Genomic DNA, 22578 nt, shown 5'->3' with positions numbered 1-22578 from the left:
CAGTGGTATTAGCAAGGTCCCTGCCCTCATAGAGCTTCCACTTACATGGGGAACGAAACACACATCAACTAATGCTGAAGATGATTTCAAGTAACCATTAGCACTGGGAAGAAAACTCAACAGGTAACAAGATAAAGTAGTGGTTCTCAACCAGGGGTGATTTTGCCCCCAGGCCCCCAGGGGCCACCACCCGTCTGTCATAATGTGGTGGTTTGTATGTTGCTATGATACTGGAAGCTATGCCACTGATATTTCAAAAACCAGCAGGGTCACCCATGGTGGACAGGTTTCAGCAGAGCTTCCAGGCTAAGACAGACTAGGAAGAAAGGCCTGGTGATCTACTTCTGAAAAGTAGCCAATGAAAACCCAGTGGGTCACAATGGAATATTGCTTAACACAGTGCTGGAAGATGAGCCCCCTAAATTGGAAGGCAGCCAAAATAAACAATGGTCACAACTGTGGACTCGAGTATACCAACGATGGCGAAGATGGTGCAGGGCCAGGTGAAGTTTAGTTCTGTTGTACATGGGGTCGCCATGAGTCAGAGCTAACCCCATGGCAACTAACAACAACCCCCCAGGGGATATCTGGCAGTCTGGAGACTTTGGGTAGGGGTGTTACTGGCATCTAGTGGGTAGAGACCAGGGCTGGTGCTTGACACCCTACAATGCACAGGATGGCTCCCCACAGCAAAAAATAATTCAGCCCCAATGTCAACAGTGCTGCAGTTGAGAAACCTAAGCATGTGGGGTCGGGGTAGGGAGCTGGGAAGGCTTCTAGGAAGAGGTGACATTTCAGCTTAGTCAGGGGGATAAGCACTCCGGGCAGAAGGCAAAGGCCCTGAGGTAGGAATGAGTTGGAGATGTTTGAGTGGAAGCAAAAAAGGCCAGTGAGGCTGGGGTGGGGCAGAGTTGGAGGGGGGTGCAGATGTGTTTAAGGGTAGAATTAAAGGAGCTGGGTGTGTTTGAACTCAGGGAGTGAGCTGCGTTCAACACGATCTCAGAGTTAAAAACCTAGTCTTGGGGCTATATGGACATGGGTTCAAGGTCCAGCAGCCTCTTGGCCTCACTGTATGATCTTGGGCCAGTCTCGGTTTCTCTGTCTGAAAAATGGGGCTCAGAACAGCCCCTCCCTCTCAGGGCTGTTGTCCGATCTCAGAGAGAACATTCTGAAAGTGCTCAGCATGGTGCCTGGTGTAGGGCAAGGGTACACAGAGTGATACACAGTTTGGGGACCCTGGGCTCAAATCCCACCTCGGCTACTATTATGGACTGAATTATGTCCCCCCAAAATTTGTGTTGTCAATCCTAACTTCTGTTCCTGTGCACGTAATCCCGTTTGGGAATAGGCTGTCTTTGTTATGTTAATGAAGCAGAATTAGTGTAGGGTGTATCTTGAGTCAATCTCTTCTGAGATATAAAAGAGATTAAACAAGTGAGCAGAGCAGAGATGGGGTAAGACAGATGCCAAGACACATGGAGATTTCCAAGGAACCAGGAAGCAGAAGCAGAAGAGACAAGGACCTTCTTCTAAAGCCAACAGAAAGAGAAAGCCTCCCCCTAGAGTCAGCGCTCTGAATTCGGACTTCTAGCCACTAAACTGTGAGAAAATAAATTTCTGTTTGTTAAAGCCACCCACTTGTGTTATTTCTGTTATAGCAGCACTAGATAACTAAGACAGCCACCCACCAACCTGTGTGACCATGGGCAGTGACTGCACTGCTCTGTGCCTTGGTTCCCCCATCTGGAGAAAAGTTGATCACAAGAGAACCTTCTTCATGGGGTCGCCGTGACGTTCAATGAGTCAACCCACAAAAAGTACTTGGCACCGAGTAGGTACCACCAGTTGCTCTCGAGCCAACCCTGACTCATGGAGACCCCACATGTGTCAGAGTATAACTGCACTCTAGAGGGTTTTCCACAGGTGATTTTTTTTGGGAGTAGATCGCCAGGCCTTTCTTCTGAGGTGCCTCTGGGTGGACTCCAACCTCCACCCTTTCAGTTAGCAGCCGAGTGTGTTCACCATTTGCACCACCCAGGGACTCGGCGTAGGCACTAACCCTTACTTTATTGTAGAATTTATACATAAGATATAATAATAGCCAACATATAATTAGCTAAAAATTATTATAAAAGTAAATATATATAACAAATTATGTTGTATAACCAAATAAAACAAGTATATATTATGTATAAATTTATAATGTAAGTTATATACAAATGTGTTCTATCTGTTCTATTACCTCCTACAGATGTATTATATATTGTATATTACACCACTGGAGCCCTGGTGGCACAGTGGCTAAGAGCTTGACTGCTAACCAAAAGGTAAGCAGTTCGAATCCACCAGCTGCTCCTTGGAAACCCTATGGGGCCGTTCTACTCTGTCCTATAGGGTTGCTATCAGTCAGAATTGACTCGGTGGCAATGGGTTTTTTTGTATCACTGGTTCTCAACCTGATACAGATGTTATTATATATTGTGTATCATACCGCTCGTTCTCAAAGTTGAGCTGCCTCAGAATCACTTGGGGATCTTGTGAAAACATAGATTGCTAGGCCGCACACCCAGAGTTTCTGATTCAGCAGGTTCTGGGGTAGAACCCATGTTTGTATTTCTAGCAAGTTCCCAGGTGATCCTGATGTTGCTGGTATGGGGACCACACTTTGAGAACCATTGTGTTATATACTATAAACATATCATTATAATATATAATCAAAATAGAGTATAAATTAAATGCTGTAAGTACAATCTATACAATGTAAAAGCGTTGTTGTGTATTATTTATATGCCATAAAAAATAAATATATATTACATATATCATTATATATGTATATATATATACAATATTGTATATATATATATACAATCAAGATATAGGATATATTAAATATAAATAATCTGTACAACATGTGTTACTGTATACTATTAGCTATCATATGCTATAAATAGATACTAACTGTATCAGTATAATACACAATCAAAGAATTAAAAAACCAAACCAAACCAAACCAAACCAAACTCACTGCCATCGAGTCAATTCTGATTCACAGCAGTTCTATAGGACAGAGTAGAACTACCCCATAGGGTTTTCAAGGCTGTAATCTTTATGCAGGCAGACTGCCACATCTTTCTCCTGAGGAGCAGCTGGTAGGTTTGACCCATCAACCTTTTGGTTAGCAGCCGAGGGCTTAACTACTGCACTACCAGAGCTCTTAATCAAAGTATAGGATATATTAAATGATACAAATATAAAAAAAACAAAAACCGAACCCGCTGCTGTTGAGTCGATTCTGACTCATAGCGACCCTGTAGATGATATAAATATAAACTTTATAATATAAATGTGTTGCTATATACTATTATATGCCATATGATATAATAAATACTTTAATATATACTAAATATTTACTGAGCCCTGGTGGTACAATGGTTAAGCGCTTGGCTTCTAACTGAAAGGTCGGCAGTTCAAACCCATCAGCTGCCCTGTGGGAGAAAGATGTGGCAGTCTGCTTCTTTAAAGATTACAACCTGGGAAACCCTATGGGGTGGTTCTACTCCGTCCTTTAGGGTTGCTATGAGTCGGAATTGACTTGACGGCATCGGTTTTGGTTTATTAAAATAGATGATATATAATAAATATATAACGAGTGCATTATGTATGTTATATATGTTAATTGTGTAGTTTTATATATCATGAATGTTTGAATGACTGAAGGATCTAGATATCACTGTCTTGAGAAATTTTATGCAGAAGCCTGGAACCCATTGGCTCCCAAATGATACTTGTTGGGAGACGGGGTGAACATATAGAGAGATGAAAAGGGGCCTGGGTCTGGTAGGACCCAAAGCCATATCTGTTCAGTCTTCCAGTAGTGTCTCCTCAGTCCCCTAAGAAACCTGCGGAGTCTGAAATCCCCAACTTGTCACGTGACCCTGACCTTGGCTCCCGGCAGCCCCCTAAGCAGCTCCCCACACCTCATCCTGGCCCCACTGGAGATTCCTGCTGCCATGCAGCCGTTGCCCCACAGCCACAGCCCCACACTTACCCTGGAGCATGCTTCGATAGGCCCCCTCAGTCACTGCATACACGTGGGGTGGCACCTCGTGACGTTTCTTGCCCCGGTACATCTCTATGATGGCCTCTGTATAGATGGGAAGCTGCTTGTACGGGTTGATGACCACACAGAAAAGGCCAGAGTATGTCTGTGGTGGGCAAGAGGGGAGAGGGCCTCAGTTGTGTACAGGGCCGCCATATACAGCTGGCCAGGTTGTGCACTGCACAGGGGCATCCGTCTGAGAGGCTGCCATTCACGCCCTGATGACTGCAGATTTGAATATTTGTTATGAACATTTTCAGACTGATGTTAGAAAGGAATCTTGAGGGAGGGGTGCCTTTTCCAAATTGTACAAAGAACTGCAAAATGGACTAGGATTCGCCCTGAGAGAGAATGTGGCCTTGGCAGCCAGCCAGACTTGGGTCAAACAAAGCCAGCCACTGCCCAGACTTACACATGCATGAATGACCAAGTGCAAGGCCATCCACTACAGCATTCTTTGTAACAGCAGTACCTGAAACACCCTGAATGCCCAGCACTCGGGGATGGTTAAATGAATTAGTTTGTCCATACAACGAACTTCTACAAAGCTCCTGGTGTACAGATAAGGGAACTACCTCTAAAATATTACAAGTGAAAGGAAGTGAGATGAGAACTACGTATCATAAGCAACCATTCGTGTCGAAAGTGGTGGTGGTGGTGGTTGTGTGCCGTCGAGGCAATTCTGACTCAGAGCGACTGTACAGGACATAGCAGAACTGCCCCAAAGGGTTTCCAAGGCTGTAATCCTTATGGAAACAGACTGCCACATTTTTCTCCTGAGGAGTGGCTAGTGGGTTCGAACTGCTCATCTTTCAGTTAGCAGCTGAGTGCTTAACCGCTGCACCAGGGCTCCTTGTTGAAAGCGGAAGGGGGTATATTTTCTATGTATTTGCTTCAACATACATAGAATATCTCCAGAAGGATGCTGCAGATAACCTGCGACAATTGAAACATGATAGAAACATCTGAAATTTCACAGATGACAGGCTCCCAGGTCCTGCTTATACTTCTGGGTTTTGTAATGCACTCTTACAGGAAGAAATGCTAAATTTCAGGTTAGAGGGCCATGAAAATAAAGATGTATTTTTTTTTCCAAGTTCAGAGATCCCCTGAATTCTATCCAGGTTAAAGACCCTGAAATGGTTTAAGACTCGCTCCAGCTCACAAGGGATGTACTTACCACATGCAGAGGCAAGATAGCTAGAGAGCTAGCTAGCCACTTAGATGAACTAGCCAGAGAGCTAACTAACTAAACTAGCCCAAGAGTTAGCTACAAAACTAGCAAGAGTTAGCTATTTAGCTGATTAGCAGTTTAGTTAACTGTTTAACTAGTTAGCTACTTAGCCAGCTAATCAGCTGCTTAGCTAACCAGCTGCTTAGCTGGTTACAGCATTATTTAGTTAACCTTTTAACTAGTTAGCTACTTAGCCAGCTAGTCAGCTACTTAGCTGACTAGCCAGTTGCTTAGCTGGTTAGCAGCTTAGTTGTTAACTATTTAACTAGTTAGTGACTTAGCCAGCTAGTCAGCTGCTTAGCTACTTGGCTGACCAATTGCTTAGCTGATTTACAACATGACGGCTTTAAGCTCCAGACAGTTCGGACTCACCAGGTGGAGCAGGGTGTGGCCACCACAAGCTGCCCAGCTCCCAGGTGCAAAGCTTTTAACGGGGAGAAGGGTGGGTGGCCAGCCAGGAGCAGAACAACCGGTTTGCTGGGTGTCTGCTAGCCCCGCCTGGAGGGGCGCTCCTGGGAGTTCTCGAGCCTCTCACTCTCGGAGGGCGGGCGGGGCAGCCCGACCACATTCCCTGCGAGGGTATCTCATGGCTACTGGCGCAGGAACCCACTCCCTACGCCACCTGCCCGCCCCAGCCCCCTCCTGTCGGCCACACCTTGTTCCCAGGGCGACACTCCAGGGACAGGAACCTGAGCTGGCCGCCAAGGCAGGGGGCATAGGGCGGAAGCTGGTGCCCCCAGAGAGGGTCGGGGATATGTGGATCTCCGGGATGGGGCTGAGGAGGTCTGTTGGAGGGGTCTGGAACGACTGCCCCATCCCAAGGGGCTCTGCTGACAGATCTGGGTCCAAATTCCATCTCCACCTCTCCTCAGAACAGTGACTCTCCCTTTAGTCTCAGTTCCTCCTTTGGAAAACGGGGCGACACTCCCCACCTCATTACAGCTGCTGTAGGGATTAAGGGAGATAATAGATAAAACCAGCCAGCAACAGCAGGGCCCATAAAAGGCACTCCACACATGGGTCCTGACACTCCTATTACCTGCCCCACTTGGAAGTGAAGCGCTCACTCCGACGTTGAAGCCATGTCACCCTGGGTTCGAATCCTGACTTGGTGCTTTCCAGCTGTGTAGGTCCTTGCATAAGTGGCTTGCCCTTTCTGAGCCTCAGTTTCCAACCCTAGACAACGGAGCTTTTAATCTCTGCCTCTTAGAAGGGGTTTGGGAGTGAATACGCAGTAATGTATCATCCACTGCCTCACAGAGCAGAAAGCACCATGAGTGCTCACTAAATGGGTCCCCAAGAGTCCAGGGAAGGGACGGAGCCCTGAGTGACTCAAGGCCAAAGAACCTATTTGTGGCAGCAACTCGTTAGGGTTAGTTAACCATTTGACTAGTTATCTACTTAATCAGCTAGTCAGCTACTTAGCTAGCTACTTGGCTAGTCAGTTGCTTAGCTGGTTAGCAGCTTAGTTAAGCTTTTAACTAGTTAGTGACTTAGCCAGCTAGTCCAGCTCACTTTCCACTGGGCTACACTGTCCTCCCACCACTAGCTGGTCGGCCAACAAATATTTGTTCAGCACTAAGACAAGCAAGGTGGAGCTTGAATCACACCTCTAACATTTTCTAGCTGGGTCACTTGAGCAAGCATCTTAACCTTTCTGGGTCATTCTCATCTGTCAGATGGGGACAGGAACAGAACTTCTCCCAGAGGGTAGGTGGGGGCCATAGACAAGTTCATGTTGCATCTGTGGGTCTTAGCATGGACCCTAGAACACTGTGTGTGCCCCATACATGTCTACGTGTTGGGTCCCCAGCTTTCCCTCTTCAAGCTGTGAGGAAAGAGGTGGTGATAATCCCTACCTCACAGCCTTATGGAGAGTCAGGTTCAACAACATCATATTGGAAAGAAGTTTAGAACAGCGCCTGACAGAGAAAGCAGGCATTCAATAAGTTCTAATGACTATTACTAAGGCCCAATTCTCCTCCTGGCTGGGCTCCCAGAATCTTCTACCTGGCCTCCATGTCTCAGGCCCCAATTATCTGGCTACCCAGCCACAGCCTTAGCTCTGACCTCATATTTTTTTTTGTTTTTCCCTGAGCTTTCTAAAAAATCTTCCTAGGGCAATGGATAGGACGTGGGGGTCGGGAGTCAGACTAACTTGAGTTCAAATCCCAGCTTAGCTGCTTCCTAGTTGTGGGGATTTGTCCAAGTCCTGTCCCGTTTCTGAGGCTCAGTTTACCCACCTGCAGAATAAGGATGACCACAGAGACCTCAAAAGGTTGCTGCAATGGTTCATGAGCCCCCAGTGAGTATTTATTAAAAGGCAAAGGGGGGCTCAATGTTTAGGGTGTTACTATGATCTCCCTGGCTCTCAGGGGTTGAATGATGACCCCCAAGAGATATATCCACGACTAAGCCCCAGAACCTGTGAACGTTGCCTATTTGGAATGTGCAGATGTAATTAAGTTAAAGATTTCATGATGAGGTCATCCTGGCTACCCAGGTGGGCCCTAAATCCAATGACTAGCGTCACTATAAGGAGCCCTGGTGGTGCAACGGTTAAGCGCTTGGCTGCTAACCGAAACGCTGGCAGTTCAAACCCACCCAGCGGCTGTGTGGGAGAAAGACCTGAAGATCTGCTCCTGTAAAGATCAGAGCCTAGAAAACCCTATGGGGCAGTTCTACTCCATCACGTGGAGTCACTATGAGTCGGAATCGACTCGATGGCACCCAACAACAGCGTCATTATAAGAGATACACAAAGGAGAAGACACAGACATAAGGGAGAAGGCAATGTGAGGATGGAGGCAGAGACTGGAGTGATGCACCCACAGCCAAGAAACACTTGAGCTAAGGCCGTGGCCAGGGAGCCAGAGAAGTGGGGCTTGAGAAGTGAAAGCAAGACAGAAGATTCTGGAAGCCCAGGCAGGAGGCAAATTGGGCCTTAATAATAATCTTTAGCCTTCAGTGAGTGCTTGCTCTCTCTGTGAGGCACTGTTGTAAACTTTTCTCCAACTCCTAGAAGCTGGAAGAGACAAGGAAGGCTTCCCCCAGAGCCTTCAGAGAGAGCACGGCCCTGCCAACACCTTGATTCCTGACTTCTGGCCTCCAGAACTGTGAGAGAAGAAACTTCTGTTGTTTTAAGACCCCCAGCTTGTGTTCATTTGTTATAGCAGCAATAGGAAACTAATATATTGGCTATTGGTGAGATCACCTTCAGGGAAGTGGATTGATCAAAGGCCTTTTTCCCAGGACTTATAACGGTGTGAAGGTTCCCTGGGTGGGACAAACGGTTGTGTTTGACTGCTAACCTAAAAAGTTTGACGGTTCAAACCTACCCAGCGGCTCCACAAAAGAAAGACCTGGAGATCCACTTGCATAAAGACTACAGCTAAGAAAACCCTATGGATCAGTTCTACTCTGTAACACATGGGGTCACCATGAATTAGAAGTGACTCAATGGCAATGGGGTTTTTGTAAAGGTGTGTGAGGCAGTGGAAAGGGCCAGGGCAGCCTAAAGAAGGAGCCAATCCTGTCCAGGGCCCTCGACTCAAATCCCACTGCTGCCACCACAAACTGAGGGGCTACGAGCCAGCCACTGCCTGTCTCAAAGCCTCAGTCTTCTCCTTTGCCAAATGGGAGTTGGACTTTATAGCAATATTATGAACTTGTCCTTTGGGACCCTCAACAGGGTGGATGTAGGGGCCAGTTTAAATGAGCAAGGCTGTGAGACCTCACCCATCAAAAGTGGTATCGTGGGCATGACTCTGGGGCCAGATACCTAGGTTCACATCCCAGCATGAGTCTTTCATTGCTGTGTGACCTGGGCCCAAGTCACTTAACATTCCTGGGCGTCAGGCGATAATAAAAGTTCCTGGCCCAGAGATGAGCTGGTAACCCACAGCACTTAAAATAGTGCTTGGCACATCATAAATGCTCAATAAATATTTGCTAAGCACCCATTATTATTACTTTTTATATTATTCTTGACATTCCTTGTCAATCTCTCTAATCCTGTTTGCTTGTTAAATAGAATTAATAACCCCTTGGGTACCCATTATAAAACCAGCTTATAAAAAATACCAGTGCTCATGTCATACCCCCGGAGAACCTGGTAGGGCTCATTGTGTGCCATCAAGTCGATTCCAACTGATAGTGACCCTATATGACACAGCAGAATTGCCCGATAGGGTTTCCTAGGCTATAATCTTTATAGGAGCAGATCGCCAGGTCTTTTCTCCCGAGGAGCCACTGGTGGGTTTGAACTACCGACCTTTCAGTTAGCAGCCAAGTGCTTAACCATCATGCCACCAGGGTTCCTGGCATCAGGGTTAGGCGTTGGTATTTTGTAAAAATTCCCCAAGTGATTCTAATGTTAAGTCAGGGTTTAGAACTGCTGCTCTACCCCATCTGTTTGCTGTAAAGATGAAATAAGGTGACATGTATCAAGTATTTAGCACAGAGCTTGGTAGACAACCATAGTCAACCTCACTATCATCAATCCTATCTTAATCTGAACAAGCACCACAGTAAACTGGTAAAGTTTGGAGCTAGGCTACCCAGGTCTGCCATGTCCAACTGGGTGACCTTGGGCAAGGGGACTTGACCTCTCTGTGTCTTAGTTTCTTTATTTGTAAAATGGGGACAAAATGCTTTCTAGTTGTGAAAATTTTTTGAGACAGTATTTTACAGTGCTTAGAAGAGTGCTTACAAAAACCAAACTTGTTGCTATCAAATCGATTCCAACTCATGGTGATCTCGTGTGTTGCAGAGTAGAACTGCCCCGTAGGGTTTTCTCGGCTATAATCTTTACGGGAGCAGATTGCCAGGCCTTTCTTCCATGGCTCAAACTGCCAATCTTTATGTTAAGAGCCTATCACAAACAGCTTGTGCCAAATGGAGACCTTTAGAAAAGTATTTAGTAAATGCTTAATAAAGGTTAGTTATCATCGGTATTAAATCTCCTAGGCCTCAGTTTCCTCTTATATAAAATGGGGATAATAATAGACTCTACCTTGTGTAAGGTGAGATTAAATGAATTAATAAAAGGAAGGCATTTAGCACAGAGCCCAGCATGGAGTTTTCCATACTCAATGGTTCTCATTATTATAAATCTATAACCTTTTTCAAAACCATTGGTATGAGTTGAGAATTCAGAATTTTTTATGCTTCAAAAAATTATATGGTGCATCTACCCAGTAGAGCCTGATACAACCCTTGTAATCCAACTGTGTATAATCTGGTAACTGAGCATAGGAATATTCACACAACACAGGATAAAAAGTTATCAATAGCTTCCCGTTATTTTAGGTTGGATTTTGGAGGTAGATCTCAGGAATATATTTCTGGTTTCCATAGCACTAGGGTCGCTATGAAGTCAGAATCGACTCAACAGCAACAGATTTGGTTTTGGTTTTTATAATAGCATTTGGGGATTTGGAATTGTGGATTTAGGACTGTGTATTAGGTGGGTAGAATATTGCCTTCTTACTCTCTCCCAGCAGAGTTCCAGGGTGGCGCAAACGGCTAAGCACTCCACTACTAGCCAAATGGCGTTTTAAACCTACCCAGAGGTGCCTTGGAAGAAAGCCCTGGCGATCTGCTTTCAAAGCCTTGAAAACCCTACAGAGCTTACTGAACATTTTCATCAAAGATTCTGCAGAAGAATCCTGATCAAAAGGGAGAAAATGCAGAACAGAATTTCAGCTTCTCATGGAATTCAGACTTTCTGCAGCCATGGAGGCTGGATGAACCCCTGAAACTATTGCCCTGAGATAATCTTTAAATCTTAAACCTTAAGCCAAAAATATCCCCTTAAGTCTTCTTAAAACCAAACAATAGTTTAGCTTAATTTGTAAAGAATGTCTGCCTTGAGCATTGCGCTTTTTCAAGATCTACCTATATGGGATCAAACTGACAGCAGTCAACTTGAAAGATTAGATATAAACCTTAGGGGCAATGAGTTCATGTTAATAGGGGAGGAACAACTCGGAAAAGGAGGGTGAGAATGGTTGCACAATGTCACTGAATTGTACATGTAGAAATTGTTGAATTGGTGTACTTTCCGCTGTGTATAGTCTCAACAAAAATAAAATAAATTCTATTAAATCAAACAAAAAAAACCCTATGGAGCAGTTCTACTCTGCACACATGGGGTTGCTTGCCATGAGTCGGAATCACTCCACAGCAACTAACAACAACAAATCTCTCCCAGTTTCAGAGAAATGGGTACAATATCAATCCATCCCCGCTCGGGGTTTCCTGGAGGAGTGTATACCCAGGCAGGGGTGCTGACATCCCGCTCCCCACCCCGTCCAACACCCTCCCCCCTTGGCGGGGGGCACCGGTCACTCACATAGATGAGGCCCGAGTAGTATCGCTCTCGGAGGTTGTGCAGAACCGAGGCCTCGTTGAGGCAGGTCAGCTCCGCCATGTCCTCGGCCTTGCTGAACTTAGGCGGGTTCATGCGCTGGATCTGGTCCCGCGGAAGCCGCAGCCGCCGTCCACTCTCCACCAGCTCTACCTCCGCCTCCTCCTGGCCCTCATCCCTCAGCGCCGCTGCCTCGAACCCATGGAGCTCCGAAGGCACCCACACCATGCGCCGGGCCGTCCACTCCACCTGCGGCGAGGTGCTTGAGCTCCCAGGCCAACTGCCAGGCCCGCTACCGCCGTGCGGCCCCTGGGGCGCGAACAGGTAAGGCTGGGCAGCCTCGGGCACTGGGCCCGGCCTAGAGGGCGCCTTCCGGCCTGGCACCGACATCGTCACTGCTGCCATGGTCTGCAGTGGGGAGAGAGAGAGAGGGTAGAGGTCAGGTGGCGTGCACTCCACATCTCAAATCCCCCGGGCAGTCCCTACTGCCTTCCTTCGGAGACCTCATTCTACACTTCTGCAAAATGGGTCAAAACGGGGTCAAGTGCTCCACTACTAGCCAAACGTTAACAGTTCGAACCCACCCAGAGGTGCCTCTATTCTTCATCCCATCTATGGAGCGGTTCTGCTCTGGAACACATGGGGCTGCTGTGAGTCGGAATCGACTCTACAGCAATGGGTTTGGGTTTTGTTTTGGTTATTGTGAGCCAGGCACTGTTCTAGGCACGGGGGACGCAGCGATGAACAAGCCAGAAAAAGATCCCAGCCCGCATAAGGAGTTTAAGTTCTAGCCGTGTGCTGTCCCATCTGCAGGCCACTCTCACATGTCCCTACTGACACCTTGAAGTGTTGCGAGCGCGACTGAGGAAAAAATTTTTAACTTGTTTAACTTAATTCATTTTAATTAAATTTAAATGTAAATAGCTACATAGGGCTGGCAGGCACTTGAAATGTGGCAAGTCTGAACTGAGATGGGTTGTAAGGGTAACATACACTCCAGATTTCAAAGACTGTACGACAAAAAGAATGTATAATATCTTATTAAACAGTTTTTATATAGATTGCACATTAAAATGATATTTTGCATGTTGAAATGATATTTTGGATTATATATTTTTCTTTAACCCTGAATAGCATATCAAGAAAAATATATAATTAGCATTAATGCCACTTGTTCCTTTTTTCTTTTTTTAATGTGACTACCAGAAAATTTTAAATTACATATTTGGCTGGCATTTATATTTCTATTGGACAACATCACTCTAATCCCAGGAGACAGATAAAAAGATAAAGAAGTAAATTATATAGCATGTTAAGTGGTGAGAAATGCGAAGGGGAAAAATGAAGCAGAGAACGGGAGATCTTAGGGTTGAGGGGAGTGTTGACATTTTAATTAGGGTGGACAGAGAAAGCCTCTCTGATGTGGCATTTGAATGAAGACCTAAAGGAGGTGAGGAAGGGAGCCATAGAGATGTCTGGAGGAAAAGTATTGTAGGCAGAGGGAACAGCGTGTACAAAGGCCCTAAGGCAGGAATATGTTTGGGTGTTTAAGGAGCAGCGAGGAGTTCCTGGCAGAGGAACAGTCTATGCAAAGGCCCTGAGGTTGGAGGCTGCCCAGGTGTTTAAGGAACAGCGAGGAGTTCCAGGCACTGGGAACAGCCAGTGCAAAAGCCCTGAGAAAGGAACGCACTTGTACATCTGTGACACAGCAAGGAGGCCAATGTGGCTGGAACAGAGTGAGTGAGGAAGGAAAGGTAGGAGGTGAACTCAGAGAGGAGACAAAGGGGGTCAGATCATGTGGGGCTTTGTGGGCCACAGCAAGAACTTTGCTTCTACTCTATGTGAGATGGAACCCAGGCGAGGGTGTTCATCTGACCTATGTCACACAGGTTCCCTGACTACCTTGTGTGTGCTCCATGCCTGCAGAACACTCCAATCTCACTGCTTTAGTTTCTGTCTCTGTACAATGGGTACACTGGCCCCGTTCACTCACCCCTGAGGCCTCTCAAGTTCCAGGCCTGGCTCAGAGTATGCCTGGCGACCCAGACCAGGGCCCTGCCTGCCTCTGGGAACTCCTGGTCTGGGAGTGGACCAGCTCTAGTCTCAGAACATCCCAAGCCAATGTGCTATGAGCTATAATGGAGGCAACCTAGGGCACTGGGTGAATGTACTAGACTGTTCCCTGCCCTTAAGGGAGCCGGAGACAAGGGTGCAGATTATAGCAATTCCAGAGTAATCCATGCACTGTCCCTATACCTCGCAGTACCCTGCTCCTAAAGAAATCTGCCCCTCTTCTCCTCAACTGCCTCAAATGCCCCCATCAATGCCCACCACACCCGAACATTTCTCTCACCCCCATTTCAGGGCCTCTAGCTCTGCCTACCAGGCCTAGGGGCATCCTGCCACTCCCCTACCTCCATGAACACCACCCCCCAAGAAGTCCCTCCAAACACACAGCTCCCCTGAGACATCCCCAGAACTAGATCCAGCAGGCCATGTCCCTCAGAGCCTGTCCCACCTGGGAACTGAGTTCTGGCTCACAAGGACTCCCTTCCTGCCAGACCCTCTCCTCACACTCTCCAGTACCGGCTCCCAGCGCCTCTTGCCCCTGAGCCTCTGGGGCTTCAAAGCTGGGCCCCTGCTGTCTGTAAACTGCAGGGTTCCAACACCAGCTGATGGGGTTCCTCCACTTTCCAGGCCCCAAATTCCCAAGGCTTGTTCCAGGCCTCCTGTGTGGCCCTGATCCACCCAGAGCCAAGCTCCATCCCTGGGACTTTACCCCCCACCCTCACCCCAACCCATCTACTTCCTCTCCAGCCCTGTGGCCTTTGACCAGGAAGAGTTGAGGAGTTTTTGCAATCACCTGGCCCTAAACTTCCCTTCCCTGGAGCCAGGAGTCCAGGCCCCCAGCCCCCTCCTCCCTCAGACCCAGAAGTCCTGGTTCCCAGCCCCCTCCTTGCTCAGACCCAGGAGTCCAGGCCCCCAGCCCCTGCTCCCCCAGACCTGGAGTCCAGAATCTCAGCCCCCTTTTCCCTCAGACCCATGAGTCCAGGCCCCAGCCCCTCCTCCCTCAGACCCAGGAGTCTGAACCCCCGGCCCCGTCCTCCCTTGGACACTGAGTTCGGGCCTCCTTACCTCAGGAAGCTGGGCCCAGAGGTAAGGATGCCTGGATTGGGAGGAAGGCCAACAGCCCTGATGGGGGCAGACCTGCAGGCCTCAGCTCCAAACTTGCCTCTGCCAGAGCTCATTACTGTCACCTGGGCAGGTGAAAGCACCTTCCCGGGAGGGGCAGAAACTGCTGGGCTTGAAAAGGAAAAGATGCCAGGGATCCGCCCCTGGGGCAGGAGTTGGGGCCCTTGGCACTCAGTTCTCTGACCTCAGCTTAAGTGCTAGTATTCAGGAGTCCTGGCCCCCAGCCCCTCCTCCTTCAAACCCAGGAGACCTGTTGCCCAGCCCTCTCCTCTCTCAGGCTCAGGAGTCTGGGCCCCCAGCGCCCTCCTCCCTCAGACCCGAAATCCAGGTGTTGGCCCTCTCCTGACTCGGATCCGGGAGGCCGGGCTCCCAGCCCCCTCCTCGCCCAGGAGTCCAGGCGCCCGGCCCCTCCTCCCCTAGACTCAGAAGTCCGGGTCCCCAGCCCCCTCCTTTCTCAGTTCCAGGAGTCCTGGCCCCCCAGCCCCCTCCTCGCTCGGATCCGAGAGTCCAGGTCCCCGGCCCCCTCCTCCCTCAAGGCCCAGAAGTCCAGGGCCCCGGCCCCTCCTCCCCCAGACTCAGGAGTCTGGGCCCTCAGCCCCTCCTTACTCAGGCCCGGGATTCCTGGCCCCAATCCCCCTCCCTCCCGGATCTAGGAGTCCGGGCGCCCAACCCCCATCTCCCCGCGACCCGAGCGTCCGTGTCACCGCCCGCTCATCTCGCGGATCCTCGGGGATACCTTGGGGGCGCCAGCTGGTGCCGGGATCAGGAAGATAGGGAGGGCACACTGGAATCCCCCGGAGCCGCTTCAGCGGGCTCAGGTGCGGCTACCTCCGCGGTCCAGCGCGGGGCGGGGCCCCGGCTCTGATGTCACCCAGCACCTGCGGCTGGGGAGGGGGCGGGGCCTGGAGCTGCAGGGCCTTAGACTGGGTGAGGGGGGCAGGGTAAGCCTGCTGCCAGGTGGGTGGTGGCAGCGCCAGGAGCCCCTCCCCGTCGCGGGCAAAGGTCAAGGCGCCGCGGCGAGTAGGTCGGAGGATTGCAGGGTCGAATCCCACTCAAGCTTTCTGGACCTCAGCTTTCCTCTGTGTGAACTGGGGCCAATGAAATAAATCACACGATGTGGGGGAAAGAGCACAGCCCAGTGCCTCAGAAAGCAATGCTTTACGACCTCATTTCATCTGTCTGAGCCTCAGGTTCCCCAGCCCTGGAATACAACCCACAGAGAGTACAGTGAGTACCAGAGGAGACGACAGAATGTTATTCTGGCCTCCTGGGCTTCAGTTTCCTCATCGGTGAAGTAAGGACTAAATAGTGATAAGAATACCTACTATGTGCATCATCTTTTTCTGCTCTTAGAACATCTCTTGGAGTTTTAACTCAACGAATGATCTCAATACCCTATGAGTCAGAGGTTCCTCAAAAAGTTGAACATAGAACTAGCGTATGACCCAGCAATCCCAATCCTAGGTATGTATACTCAAAAAGAATTGAAAGCAGGAATGCAAACAGAAAACTGTACACTGTAACTTTGGTAAAAAGTAAGACAGTACACAATACTGGGGAAGTCAGCAAAAAACAAACAAACAAAAAAAAAAACTGTACATCAATGTTCACTGCAGCAAGAGTCACACCATAGCCAAAAGGTGGAAACACCCAAAATGTCCATCCACAGATGAATGGATAAAGAAAATGTACGTACAATATACATATGATGGAGTATTAGTCAGCCATAAAGAGAAATGAAGTCCTGATGCATGCCACAACATGGATGAACCTGGAAAAACATTATGCTGAGTGAAATAAGTCCGTCACAAAAGGAAAAATACTTTATGATCTCACTTATATGAAATAAGCAAATGTATACAAACCAAAACTTATTAGTGGTCACCAGGGTAGAGGAAGGGGGAAAAGGGGAGTTATGGTTTAGGGGGTCACTGAATTTATGTTAATGCAGCAGAATAATTTGGAAAAGCATAGTGAAAGGATTATATAATATGAGGAATGTAATCAATGTCACTGAATTATACATGTAAAAATTGTTGAACTGGCAAATGTTATGTATATTTTTACCACAAATTAAAAAAAAAAAATTCTATGAGCTAGGGACCATCAGCATCACCATTTCTCTGATGGGGAAACCAAGATACAGAGAGACAAAGTAACGTGCTCAAGGTCACAGTCAGTAAGAGGGAGAGCTGGGATTCAAACCCAGGCCACTGTCTGCCATTCTGAAGGAGGGGATTTGGGAAGAAAGCGTAGTGGGTCCTCAAAGACTCCAACCCCTCCTTCTCCCAGTTAGTAACGATCTCAGAACCTACTTCCCAGTCTGCACCATAGGGACCGCTGCCTTCCCTAGGGATTACTGTGGAGATTTAAAAGGTTGAAGGATCCAGTACACAGTTTGTCTTTTTAAGTGTTGTTCTCCACTCCGTCCCCCTGTAGTCACTGCCTCTGTCCAGCCTGTTTTTTCCTCTCTGTAAAATGGGTACGGAGTTCCTTAGGTGGTGCAACCTAAAGGTTGGCGGTTCAAACCCATCCAGTGGTACTGCAGAAGAAAGGTCTGGCGATCTGCTTCCTTAAAGATTACAGCCATGAAAACTCTATGGAGCAGTTCTACTCTGTAACACGCGGAGTCTCGTGAGTCTGAATCGAGGGCAACGGATTTCTTCGGTTTTTGGAAAATGAGTACACCATGAGCCACCTTAAGTTATTAATATAATAATTAAAGGAGATGATTTAGTTAGGAAATAAAAGCGCCAAAGCACATCGTAGGTGTTCTAATATGTCTTTCCGCTCCCCTCTGCTTCTACCATCACGACCCCTTACTGTGGGCCTCAAGTCCACACGTGAAAATGGGGACAATGTCATGCCCGGGGGCGGGCCATTGAAGGTGATGACTCAGGTATTAGAGCGTCCTAGGTCCCAAAGTGAGCCTCAGTTTCCCCATCTGTGGAGTGCGCCCCGGGGCCGCCAGCGAGGATCCAGCCCTGGCCGCGCACCCAGTAGGAATTCGAATTGGGGGAGTGTAGACGCCTCGCCCCTTCCCCCGCCGCTGTCCCGCGGTGTGATCAAGGTAAGTGTCCGCGTCCCGGTCACCGCCCCCCGCCCCCCACCGCAGTCGCCCGCGCCGGCCTCACTCGGCCTTGCTCGCAACCCCTGGGCTCTGGCCTTCTCGGGCCCAGTCCCGCTCCGCCGCCCCCCGCGCGCGGCAGCCCTCTGGCACTCACCGGCTTCCAAGGCCGTCCAGAGGCTCCGGCCTGGGGAGAAAGAGGGGCGGGCCCTTCCGACAGCCCCGCCCCCACCAGGGCTGCGGCAATCAATCAGCGCCCGCTGCGGCAAGGGGTAGCCCCGCCCACGAGAGGGGACTCGCCCGCCAATCAAGAAGAGCCGCTGGTGGGTCGCGCCAATCAGAAGTTGTCGAAGGGTACCAGCCGTGGGAAAAGAACGGCCCGAGAGGGGAGCTAGGCGGTGTGGGCGTGGGCGGGACCCGAGGCCTGACGGGCAGGAGTACGACCAATAGTGAGATGCGAGGGGCGACCGAGGACGGGAGGCACGGGGGGCCTTTCTGAATGGACCGCTTTGTAAGCAGGGCATGAATGGGGGCCTTTGTGAGAGCCAGCATTGGGGGGGCGGCTGGTGGCCGGAATGCCTGGGTCCCCGGGGAGCTGGCAAGCAGTAGAGATGGGGGAGAGAATTCACTTTTGTCGAACGTCGACTTCGTACCAGGCACTCTCCCAGGCTGTCACCCACGGAGGAGGTGTGGACCATGATAGCATCGGTAATCATATTTCAGTAATAAGAATGATCATTTATTTATCGAGCGCCCGCTGGATGCCAGGGGCTGTGCTAAGCGCTTTACCTGCATGATTCCATTTAATCCTTAGAACTAGCCCCTCGAAATTGGTGCTATTAAGATCTTCATCGTCCAGATGAGGTAAACCAAAGCTTAGAGAGAGGGCGTTAATTGCCAAAAGTCACAGAGTTGGCAATGGGCAGAACAAACACTCAGATGAAGCCCAATCTGACTCCAGAACTTTTGCTGTTAACCACCAGGCTACACCAAAAAGTGGAGTGTTGTTGTTAGTTGTCATAGAGTCAGATCGGACTCACGGCGACCTTATGTACAATAGAAAGAAACGTTGCCCGGTCCTGCGCCATCTTCATAATCTACTGGTTATGTTTGTATCCACTGTTGCAGCCACTGTGGCAATCCACCTCGTGGAGAGTTTCCCTTGCCTTCGCTGACCTTCCACTTTACAAAACATGGTATCCTTCGCCCGCAATCGCTCCCTCCAGATAATGTGTCCAAAGTAAGCAAGTGGAAGTCTGGGACAATATTCTGTGATCCATAGGGTTTTCATTGGCTAATTTTCAGAAGTGGATTGCCAGGCCTTTCTTCCTTGTCTTAGTCTGGAAGCTCCGCTCAAACCTGTCCACCGTGGGTGACCCTGCTTAGTATTTGAAATACTGGTGGCATAGCTTCCAGCATCACAGTAACACAAAAGCCACCACACTATGACAAACTGACAGATGGATGGTGGAAAAGTCAGGTAACGATTCCCAATTTACAGATGGGAAAACTGAGGTTTAGAAGAGGCAGGTGACTCCCCAAAGTCACAAAACAAAGGCTCTGCTAAATCTGAAGTTGATACCCACATCTGAAGCTCACCTGGTGCTGGTGAGCACCACTGTTCATTGATCTGTGTCCCCATTTTACAGGTGCACACTGAGGCTCCAGGAAGGCCAAGCGTCTGGGAGTGGGCTTTACATGGAATCAGACCCAGACCAGACTGCCATCCTGTTCAGCAGCTGTGTGAACTTGGGCCAGTTGCTGGCTTATAAGAGATTCCATTTATTTCTGCATCTGTAAATTGGGGTGGGTGATGCTCTCTGCCTCCATCCTTGCCCCCCTACAGTCTACTGCGAATGACATTCTGTGAAACCCTAGTCTACTGCGAATGACATTCTGTGAAACCCTATTCAGATCATGCCCCTCCTCTGCTCATAACCTTCCACAGCTCCCATCTTACTCAAAATAATAGCCCAAGTCCTCACTGGGGCCTACAAGGCCCTGAATGATGGGGGCCCCATTCCCTCTCTGACCTCATCTCCATCCCTCTCCTCTTCATTTGGTTCCAGCTACACTGGCCTCCTGGTTGTTCTTCAATTCCTCAGACACCTCCCAGTCTTGGTCCTGCCTCAGGGCCTTTGCATACGCTGCTCCCTCTGCCAGAAAAGTGCTTCCTCCAGGTTTTGCATGGCTGCTTCCCTCTCACATGATCAGTTCTGCTCCAATGTCATTTCTTCTGAGAGGCCTTTCCCGACCATCCTTTCTAAAACAGTTCCCCTCCTCATGCTCTCTCCACTTGGCCCTGCTTTCTTTTTCCTCGTAGCACTGATTGTTCCTTGTCAGCTGCTGTTGTCGAGTTTGCCTCTGACTCATGGAGACCCCATGTACAACAATGGAAAGAAACGCTGCCCAGTCCTGTGCTATTCACACAATTGGTTGTGAATCAGACTGTTGTGATCCATTGTTATCATTGGCTGATTTTCAAAACTAGATCGCCGGGTCTTTCTTCCTAGCCCGTCTTAGTCTAGAAGCTCCGCTAAAACCTGTTCAGCATCATAGCAACATGCAAGCCTCCACAGACAGATGAGTGGTGGCTGTGCATGAGCTGCATTGGCCAGGAATCCAACCAGGGTCTCCCTCACAGAAAGCGAGAGTTCTACCACTGAGCCACCACTGCACTCAGAGTTATTGTCTATTTGTTTATCTGTTTATCATCTGTCTCTCCACTAGAGTGGAAGTCCCACGAGAGACTGGATCCCCAGGGCCTGGCACACAGTAGGTGCTCAATAAGTGTTTGTCGAACAAATAATAACAAGTCCTTATATTGTGTGGATTAAATGAGTTAATACATGCAAAGTGCTTAGTACAATCCTGGCCTTGGGAAAAGACAAAATCAGCAAATAATGATGATTATTACTGTTGTTATTTATTGCTCTTCTGATAGCATATGGGTGAGAAATGAGAGAGAAAGAAAATCTAGAATAGGGAAAAGAAGCTAGAGAAAGGGAAAGGGAATGGCTGGTAGGTAAGAGACAAGGAGATAGAGACAGGAGGTGAAAAGCTGGGGTGGGTGTGGGGGACGCAGACACAGGTGAGAGCAGCCGGCTCCTGACGCTTTCATTCCCAAAGCTGACTGAGATCAATCTGGCCACCATCCACGAATTTGCACACGGGAAAACTGAGGCACAGGAGGGGAGGGTCTTTCTGAGGGCCTCCGCAGTAATAATACAGCTCATATTTATGAGGCCTGACTGTGTGTTGGGAACTATGTGATGATCATTACCTCAATGCATTCTCCCACCAGCCCTCTGAGGTTGGCACTGTCATTACCCCATTTTACAGACCAGCAATGTGCCCAGGGTCTCCTGCTGGTGGAAGACTTGGGCTCGGACCACAGTGGGTTAGACCCCTGAGTCTGTGCTCTTAACCAAGACAGACTGGAGAGCCCCTGTCACTCTGTGACATCCTGCAGTAAGGATAACAAGAGCTGTGTATATTGAGTGTTGACTGTGTGCTAGGCATTGTGACCTTTATATGTATTAACTCATTAGATTCTCTCACCGACCCTATGAGGTTGGCACTTTTATTGTCCCCATTTTACAGATAAGAGAACTGAGGCTAAGAGACATGACAATCTCCTGGGTGATGGCATGAGTGAAGGGTGTAGACTGGGACACAACAGAAATTCCAACAGGAAAGAAGGCCCTGGCACTCACATTCTAATCATAATCTGCCTGGTAACTAGTGATATCATCAACCCCGCCCCCTCAAAGAAAACCCAAACCCACAGCTTTCAATTCCAACTCATAGTGACCCTATAGGACAGAGTAGAACAGCTCCATAGGGTTTCCAAGTCTGTAATCTTTACGGAAGCAGACTGCCACATCCTTCTGCCACTAGTTGGTTGGTGGGTTTGAACCGCCGACCTTTTGGTTAGCAGCCAAATGCTTAACTACTGCACCACCAGAACTCTTTTTATCAACCTCACTCAGAGCTAAATCTGCCTGGTCACTGGAGATGTCATGAATTCTGCTCAATCTATAGGGTAATTGATGACAACCCTGAGTGATAATAATGAGCTTCCTTTCTGCCGAGGGCATTCTATGAGCACTTACTATGAGCCAGGCACAGTTCTAATTAATTGTATTAATTGTATTAATCTTACAATCCTCCCAATAACTCTGAAGTGGTAGGTAGTAGTGTCATACTGATTTTACAGATGAGGAAACTGAGGTACAGTGGCCCAAGGTTGCATAGCTAGAGAACGGCAGAGCCTGGATTTGAATGCAGGCCGTCTGGCCGTGGTGCTTGGGGCTGTGGGTCACTACAACAGAGAGGATGAGATTCAGAAAATCAAGTCTGAATAGGGGAGCTGCATCACCTCAGAGCCTTCCGTCTGTCCTCCCTCCAAGCCTGACATGGTGGGGGGGTCCTAGCATAAAGCCCAGACTCATTCCCGTGGTGGTCCACCACCCATTCATCTTTTCACTCTAACACTGATATTGTGCCCCAATGAATTGTGAACCTCTGGCTGGCAGGGGCCGGGTCTCATCCCTCTCTGAGACCATTCGGAATCTCCAGCAGCAGAGGAAGATTCTAGCCTAGTGGAGTAGCCC

General features: G+C 48.7%; 1 protein-coding gene across 1 annotated transcript in view; it reads right to left on the bottom strand.

Annotated features, from left to right (window-relative positions):
* MYH14 (myosin heavy chain 14) overlaps positions 1-22578 on the bottom strand; it is a 115620-nt gene that overhangs the window by 71894 nt on the left and 21148 nt on the right. The window contains exons 2-3 of the mRNA XM_004381844.2: positions 11689-12111; positions 4049-4205 (exon numbers count right to left, since the gene is read on the bottom strand). Of these exons, the coding sequence (XP_004381901.1) occupies positions 4049-4205; positions 11689-12111 (580 nt within the window). The remainder of the gene's footprint in view (positions 1-4048; positions 4206-11688; positions 12112-22578) is intronic.

Source organism: Trichechus manatus, unplaced genomic scaffold (assembly GCF_000243295.1).
Source record: "Trichechus manatus latirostris isolate Lorelei unplaced genomic scaffold, TriManLat1.0 scaffold00087, whole genome shotgun sequence".
Taxonomy (NCBI): Eukaryota; Metazoa; Chordata; class Mammalia; order Sirenia; family Trichechidae; genus Trichechus; species Trichechus manatus.
This window is presented reverse-complemented; position numbering and strand designations above follow the sequence as displayed.